A 9,125-nucleotide genomic window follows, 5' to 3' on the forward strand; every position below is an offset into this window, starting at 1 on the left:
AACAGACGGACGAACGGACAGACAATCAGTCAAATCAGCTCATAATTTATACATACATTTTAACGGATCTCCGAGGCTTCCTTCCAGACTAAATTAGTACACCCGGTTCAGGGTATAATTGACACCCTTGGCCTGAAGTATCATCCTACCCAACAAATAAAAACTTTCTGGCGTAATGCACTTAAGGTTTAAATACTTTTAGCACATTAGCAATACTATTAAATAGCAGACTTTCCAATTTCAGTTAAGGAATTTATTGGAGAGGACCCATGCCCACTAGAGTGAGCTTCTAATCCATATTTGTGTTTTGCACGACTGCAATTATTCTGCTTTGCCATTGTTCAATTTTAAGCGGTTTCACATTGTTAAAAGCTGGTGCAGTTTGGAGAACTATTAATGCGTAGAAAAAAATATATACATATATCTGGTATATACATAGTATGTACACTTATAAGCGTTTGATACGTCTATACGTAAGTGCATACATATGTGTGGTATGTATAATATGTTTGTACATAAAATTATTGCCGTTTTGATTCCGCAAGCAGTGCGCGTCTTACTTATCAGCCTCATGGTACAGTGACATAGAATAGTATCAGTAAATACTCTTATGCCATGTACATAGTACAAACATACTTATACACATGCCTTCAGACATAGATTGAAGCGAACATAAGACCTTCATACAAATCTACATAAAAGTGATAATGAAAGTGCATGAATTAAACGAATGTAATCGCATAAAATAAGTATAAATATGGGTATCAATGAGCAGCTGTTATGTCTACAATGCAACTGGGGTATGCTTGTATGTAATAGAGTTTGTATATACACATATAAATAAATGCTCGCGCCAATTTCTTTAACGTGCTAGAGATATTCGCGGGCCACTTCCCACACTCTCTGCGAGACGAAATGAATTGCAATGGAAAGCGCAATGGCTGCACTCGTGAAATTTCAATTCGATCGTCAATCTTGTACATTCGATCAGAGATCAACAGAGCGACGAGCCGACACACCACTTGATCCGCATTTAGTCTTTAGTTTTGCTTCTCTTACGTTGCGTGTTTAGTGTCGCGGGTGCATCTCGTAACAATCGCACATAAAACTGCAATTTAGAGCGCTGTTAAAAAACTTACATATAATCCTATTTCCGGAACTCGGTAAACAAATGTTGATAGTGTTTTGCGTTTCATACTTTTCAGGATACATACACTCTCGTATTTATCTTCAGCTTGCCTATTTTATATATTATAATTATTGATACAAATATTTGTCAATAGAAAAAAATTAATTTTCAATTTGGCATCTTGGTGAATTTAATAATATTAATATTTATTGAATAGGGCATATGAACTTTGGGTTTAACAGCACGAGGAAAAAGTCGGAGACATACGTATATATGTATATATATAAATATATAATAAAAAAAAATTGGGCGTTGAACTCAGTCGTCTAAGCCATGGCAAACTGTCTGTTCGTCCGTATTTTTGTATATATGCGAACTAGTTCCTTCGTTTTTAAGTTATCGGTCTGAAATTTTGCTCGTCTATCAATTCTATCTGTAGAATGGGATCGGGTAGTTGCTCTACTCTCCTCGTGTGTTCTGCTACTATATAGCCGTGCTTCGCGACAGCTTGGTCAGCGTTGAGCCACTAGAGGTTCGTGCTTTGTCGGAAGATTCTTTTAACCCAAGATCGACCGTAAGAGATTCGGTAAGCTCTTTGCCTTAGTAAGGCAAACCTTTTCCAGTTGTGGCAGTTCTAACAGACGATTGCTTATCCATGCTGAAAAATTGCGAATATTACCGGGCGTAAAGTTTAGAAGCTGCCTGGAAAAAGATGAGGGAAACATTTCAACACTTCCTTTTTGTTTGTCCCGCATTCCAAGATCGATGCTTAAACACTTGGGGGCTCATACCTTCTGATATCCCATCAGCTGGTGGGAGTGGAAGCTAAACTCCTGAACAATTCTTTCATGCAGCTTTGGATTCCAAAATAACCAAGCTATAGCATATACAAGGTGTTTTCCAAAGTAAATAAGACTTTTTGAATCTAGCGCCTTCTGGTGGCAGCATCTATATGTAGTTAGAATCTGCTATCTTTATCGATTGGAAGAGAAGTTATTGCGTTTTAAGTGTCAATATGTTTGTGTTATCGGTTCGAAAATGAGCTTCGAGCCAAGAGCCAACATTAAATTTTGTTTTAAAATTGGAAAATCTTCTGCCGAAACGCTTCAATTGATGAAACAAGTTTATGGCGATGTTTGCCTCCACCGTAGCAGTGTAAACGAGTGGTTTTAATGTTTTGAAAGTGGTCGTGAGGACAGAAATGACGATAAAAATCCGTGATCACCGGAAATTCCATCGAAACTGTGCGTGAATTCATCAAAAATCAGCCGAAATCATCATTAAAATTTACGAAAATGGAATTGAACATCTCCAAACTATCGATTTATCGCATTTTCACTGAACATTTGGGCTTACGAAATGTAATAGGTTGTCAAAAACGTCTTGCGGTATTTTTATTGAATTTTCCAGCTCATTCGCAGCTCTTGACCTATGCTACGGCTGCTACTATGCCGGTCTCTTTCGACCAATTCAGCTATTTTATCGCAATTTACGGCAACAGGCCAGAACGAAAACGTTGAAATCGTCGTTGTGTGGTGGAAATGGAAACTGTATCGGGTCCATAAACTGCACAAATTTTATTGGCGGCTTGAGATGTATTTTTGCCTTTATCGTAGTAGTACTGTAAAATATACCGTATTTCCTCTTTATTCTGCTCCATGTTTGCGACGCTATAATTCACGAACGCCTTAAAAGAAACGACAATCAATCAAACACAAGTTAGCGCGTGAAATGAGCTTTCCAAAAAGGTATAGCATGAATCGATGCGACGAACAAAAATAGAACAACGCGCTCTCAGCGCCAACTAACGAAAATACCGCAAGACTTTTTTGACAACCTAATAGATGCTTGTGACCGATTATTTTACTAAAAATCACATTAACCATTTACCACTCCCCGTATTCGCCTGATATCGCACCGTGCGGCTTCATCCTTTTCGGAAAAATGCATTTGCCCATTAAAGGAAAGCGTTATGCAGACGTAGAGGCCATTCAAAAGGCTTGCACCGGCATACTGGCTGCGTTTCCGGCCAACGAGCTAGAACACTCGTTCGACATGCTTTTGTTGCTGTATTGAATAAAATAAATTGATTTTGCAAAAAAAAACCATTTGTTATGTTTTTTTATGTCCTGTTTACTTTGGAAAACACCATGTAGCTGTCATAAAAACTAATCGATCAAAATCAAGGATAATCCTTTTATGCTAATGTACCTGTGAAAGGAAATAATACGGTGTAGTGCTTATGTCTTGAAATATGTGTATGGTACTTCATTGATTTCACCATTTATTACCGCGAGAAAAACGTTTATACATGTAATGGTACCTACAACACAAAAAGGGGACGAATGGCCACACAAAGTTTTTTATCTGATCATCCTTTTGTCCCAGGTTTATTTGAAAAGAAAACTCTACACAATCGATTCTTGGACCGCTGAGGAGTTCAAGCAAACACTCGTGTCGAAATCAATGCTATTTCGCTAGAGATGCGGTAACTATTCTTAAAGAACACAAATTAATCTGTCTAAATCTGTTAGACTTTTGCTTTGTGTATGAGTCGAGTGTAGCAAAACTAGTTACTAAGTATCAAACGACAGAAACTTCTATGTGGCTTAAGAATGTTCTATACAGGTTAATTTAGTTTATTTTTTATTTAGAAGAACTGCATAATATGTTTTATACTATACAAAATATATTGCAACTCGTATGTTACTCTAAAGTAATCTCTTTTATTTATTAGCCGTTATCTACTGTGAAAATGGATAATGCGCTCTCAGTTAACCCTGTGTCCACCTCTATTTGGACTGTACTTTTCCTGTTGCAATATGTTCAGCACATTTTGGGAAAGCAGCTCGCCCACGTCTCGCACTATAACGCGGCAGCTACTCAACACTGCTCAGCCATTGATGTGAAGGATAAAATTGTGGAGCTGCAATGTAATGCCAAATGTGCGGTCGATAGTGTGAGGACTACCATGGAAGATCCGCAAATCTGTTTTCAACAGTGCCAAGCGTCCATTTATCGTGAACCACGACGCGGTTTCTGCCCGAACAAGAGAAATTTTACACTACCCGAACTCTCGCCATTACAGCAGCTGATCTGCCTCGACAACTGCCTGTACGACTCCGACTGTCCCTTGGTGCAGAAGTGTTGCGACATTGGCTGCGGACCGGTTTGCGTCGAAGCGATCGACGTGCGGGAGGATGCATTGTTGCCACCAATACCGAAAATCATATACTCCAAATTGGGGCGCGGAAATAAGGTGGAAATCAGAATTGAATCTTCGGCAAATTCTACCTACTATTGTCATGTGGAAGTGCGGTATCATTTCGGGGTATCATACGCTGAGCGAAAGCTTAGTCCGTGGCAATGTCAACTGGTGGAGAAAATTGCTGAGATTTCGGATGCACGCAGCAAAAGGTTTGCTAACCTAACCAAAGAATTACACCGTAAAGTTGTACTCCAACTACCAATTTTCTTTCTCACCTTTATAGAATTGATATATCGTTTAACCTTAAACCTGGTTACTGGTATCAGGCGCGTGTTGCGGCAATTAATGCATACGGTTTCCGTGGCTATTCTGAGCCCTCCAAAGTATTTCGCTTAACGCATAGTGAGTAACAGCTTCCCTTACTTCTAGCATAATATTATATGTATATATATTTCAATTAATAGATCCCAAGCCTCCCAAGTCTCCCGCTGATGTGCAAGTGGTATCCGCGCTTTTTAATGGTCACCATTATGTGGTGAAAATTGCTTGGTGCCCATCAAAGTCGAATTTGCCGATTGAAAAGTATAAAGTCATATGGTCGCTCTATGTGAGAAATAACGATGAATCAGTTATAACGAATGAAACATACGTGAAAGATGTAAGTGCTTAATCGAATGTACTATTAGTTTTTAGAGTAAAGTGCTCACACATTTCTGTTTTTGCCCATCGAACCTACCTTTTACATCAGAGCAGTGTTAACCAACTTGCTGAATGTTGGTGTAATTTCTGAAGGCATACTTAGATTAGGATATATTAGGTTTTGTTACAGATTCCCGATGGTGAGAAAACGGTGCAAAGTCACAGTTATGTATATCCATTATGCAAAATTCGTGCCGGTTGTTCAAAGCTGGCGGGGTTTCTATAAGGAGTAGCTGTCCAATAGTAAACACTAAGTGTTCAAGGGAACTAAATCGTCAATCATTATTCAGAAAACGTATTACTAAAAGTTTATAAGGCGCTAACGACGGTCGCATGTTCCTAAAAGGCGCTTCCGCATCAACTTAAATACTTTAGTGTTGATTTGGACGACAACATTAGCACAGAAACTGTTTGTAGACTAAAAAATTAATAATTGAAAGCAAGCAACCCTCAATAGATATGCATATATATATGTGCTCCTTAAGCCAGTTACTTTGATTTCTTATCACAATTGAGTTTTGATCTACATACTCGTATAATAAATAGTTTTAAAATATTTTTTCACTTTACTTGTTCTCACCATTAGGCACACTATTTCGAAATAAAGGAACTTTTGCCTGAGTCCAGCTACTACATTCAAGTCCAAGCCATATCCATAAATGGCAGTCGACGTTTGAAGTCTGACAAGTGCTCAGTACTCTATAACACGACCCAACCTGCGGAGCCCTACAGACCACTCAGGTGTTCGCATCACGGTCATGAACTAGAGCAGACTATTGACACAAACAGTGAAAACCCCTTATCACGAACCCATGAAAGAGCGCCCAAGCCAATTACCTTAGCAGTATCAACTGTGCACGGATATGAAGTAAATTATCGGTTTAGTCGTAAGTTTGGCATGATTGTACACATAACGGGATTTTTACCACACAAGGAGAAGTGAGTGAAGATGGAAAATCAATTACAAATATAAATCTAAGAAAATTTTGTGTATATTCAGGGTTTACGAATTATGTCCAAAAGAAAGCAATTGTGAGCAGCGAGAATATAGCGCGATAAGGGTGAAGGTGAGCATTTCAAATTGTTGAAATTTACGCTGAGTTAAAAAATGTTATTCTTTTGATTCGCAGCAAGATGCAGTGGAATTTAGCAGACTAAAATTTGATACCACTTATGTGCTCAAAGCTTACAGATCCAACTCTTTCGGCGAGTCAGCACGTGCAATGAATAGTTATTTTTCATTTACGACACCGAAATGTGAGGCCTTCAAAAATCGCTTTCCAAAAGAGACTTTAAAATGTTAATCTAACGTGTTCAAATATGTATAATACGTATTATTGAGTTTAGAATAACATCTTTTTATTACGAATTTACAATAAATTAGCTGACCAACCATATTTGGTCTTGAAAAAGGTATTTCCATTCAATGTGTTCCAAATTTCTAGCTAATTTATCGATCTCACTTAGGCATCTTATAGCTGGCCCGTTGTGGTATTTAGAAATCCACTAAAAGTGATTATAATTCTATAATATCGAAGTAGTTATTTATAAAAAATAAGCTTAATATTTCCGCACATTTAAAAATAAATAACATAGTTTATCAATTTCGATTCTTTATTCAATGTGGAGGATGCAATACCTTAATTTCTTGCCGGGAGCCCTCAACTATTATGCTTGTATACCATATTTGTAGTAAAAGAGAAGTTTGCTGCAAAATAGGCAATAACTTCGTAAAATTATTTAAATTTTTTTACGCTAAGCTTTGTGTAGTGTTTTCTGCTGCTATCACAATGGACCTACTAAAGGCCCAGGTGCGTCGGCAGACAGCAGAGAAAAGAAAAAACTATTTATTTTATTTTGACAAAAAAATAAATTATAATGTCATAGATTAATTTTGCAGATCTAATTATTGGTTCAGATCTATTTTTTTTTTTTTTGTTTTTTTTTTTTCCTGCCTTCCGCATCATCGGTGCTATCGTCACAGCAGCGGTATGTGCCACTTGCAGGTCACTAAAAACCCCCCCTCTAAGGAACCGTCGCCCACCCTGGGACCGCTTTTGCATTACTTCAGGGTGGCGTTCCATTTTTCTCATTGTGAGATTTACATCTGCGCACCTGCGTCCAGGTCCCGCTTTTTGCTGGGTAGCAAGAGTGCGGCGAATTTCTTGATGATCCCCCAGTTTGCTTCACTCTCTAACATAACGCTGACTAAATTTTCCGCGTTTATTGGGCCAACCAGGTCCTCTACGGCGGTGCGTTCTCCTTGCCAGCGCGTTGTATGGACATGACGGCTCTTCGACTTTACCCATTCTGTGAAGGTACTTTTTGAAATACCCGTGACCGGATAACAGTTGGGTTGTGTAAAAATCTACCTCTCCGAATTTTCGGCCTATCCATGAGTCTAGATCCTTTATAAGCCTGGCCGTCCATCTGCCGCGGCTTTCGGTGTCCCATCTTTGTTGCCATGTTATTATGGTTTCTTTCTTTATTTGTTCTATTGCGCTCTTGTTGTTTTCGGGTGAATGGCAGGGTGACTGCTTTAGCTCCCACAGCTTTTTCCTTTCTTATGCTAGAAGGTCAATTGGGGCGGACACTGTTCGGTAGGCTGATGCAACTCTGAGGGCTGCAGTGCGGTGCACTCTGGCCGCTGTCTTACGCCGGTTTTCCTTTTTAAGCGCATCTGCCCATATTTCAGCTCCGTATAATAAAACGCTGATTGTTGTCGACATCAGGAGCTTTCTTTTTTCTTGACTGGGGCCTCCTATGTTGGCCATTAGTCGGTTCAGATCTATCACATAGAACAAAAATGCAGCTAATAAATAGTTTCAGCAAGACATCTCAATTATGTCTAAATCGATTCGTCTTTTCAGTATAACCTTTTTTAAATAAATTAATAACCATCAATTCCTTTATAAATCACACTAATGTTTACGGTTACGATGGTTACTAAAATACGAATTACGAATCTATCACAAGGTAGTTAATGTAGATGCCTTGGTGGTCTTTAAAAAAGAGTTATATTTGGCTAAAAGGTGCCATAAAATTTTCAGTTTAAACGGCAACAATAAGAGATAAATAGCCATACACAACAAAAATATCATATGTATCTTGCACTACCACAGCCCGAGATTTTCTTAACACACATATGATCTTCATGACACTCAGGGCAACTGGTAGTAGCAAAACTATTAGTTGATCGGCTGATTGCGCCAACAGCTTTGTCTTCGCGTGCCTCATGAAAAGTGTGTGCGTGTGCATAGGGCTAGGGAAGAACGAACGTTTATGCTTTGCTGGCAAAACAGAGGGACAAATGGAATCAATGATTAGGAAAGGTAGTTGGACTACACCAGTTTATGTGAATAGTAAAATGCTGGCATACAGACAATAGCAATAACGATAAAAAACGGCACCCGAAGTAGTAATTTGTTATAACTGTGTATTTGATTGACTGGTTGCCAAATTGTTTGAGGGAACAATTCTTTTGAAATCATACACCATAAATTGGAAAAAAAATCACATAAATTAAGTTTTTGTGTAATACATTTTTAGGGATATATTCTACAAGAGAGGTGGGTTGATCTGTGGAGTTTTATTTTCGCTGTAATCCATCGAAAGCCCTGAGTATATATTGCCGAAAAGTCCAAACAGAGGACAAAACCAACCTTCAAGCAAATAAATAAGAGAGATATGTTTGTTGTCAGTCGAAAATTTCGTCTTTATACTCTCGGTCTCTTTAATATTTAAGGTGTTGTTTAATACCATATTCGTTATTGGGGGATATTGAACTCCGCTTTTCTCTGTTTCTGGGGCGACATTAGCTTACGTAGGATGCTTTATATACGAGGTGTGTTCAAAAAGTATCGTGAATTTTGAATTTTCGCGGGTTACGTATATTCGAATTTCGAATTTTTGTGGCGTTATGTTGGTACTCATGTCTCTCACTTATGCCGACAAGCTTGGCCATTTTAAATGTTCATTTAATTGTTGACAGCTGCTTTGCTTGCACGTGCTTTGGATCGTCTTTTTACCTATTCAAAATTTTTACCTATTCAAAAAAATGGATCAAAGAACCTGTATCAAATTTTGTGT

At 38.3% G+C, this 9,125-nt stretch overlaps 1 protein-coding gene across 1 annotated transcript; it reads left to right on the plus strand.

Moving 5' to 3' along the window:
- Positions 1-998: 998 nt before the first annotated feature.
- On the plus strand, positions 999-6,452 carry LOC108967972 (anosmin-1). The gene is made up of 7 exons (XM_018931685.1): positions 999-1,163; positions 3,867-4,546; positions 4,621-4,739; positions 4,802-4,995; positions 5,623-5,975; positions 6,037-6,103; positions 6,167-6,452. Exons 2-7 carry the CDS (start codon positions 3,885-3,887, stop codon positions 6,338-6,340), a joined length of 1,569 nt encoding a protein of 522 aa, XP_018787230.1. The 5' UTR covers positions 999-1,163; positions 3,867-3,884; the 3' UTR covers positions 6,341-6,452.
- The last annotated feature ends 2,673 nt before the right edge of the window (positions 6,453-9,125 follow it).

This window comes from Bactrocera latifrons, unplaced genomic scaffold (genome assembly GCF_001853355.1).
Source record: "Bactrocera latifrons isolate USDA-ARS-PBARC rearing strain unplaced genomic scaffold, ASM185335v1 scaffold_20, whole genome shotgun sequence".
Lineage (NCBI taxonomy): Eukaryota > Metazoa > Arthropoda > Insecta > Diptera > Tephritidae > Bactrocera > Bactrocera latifrons.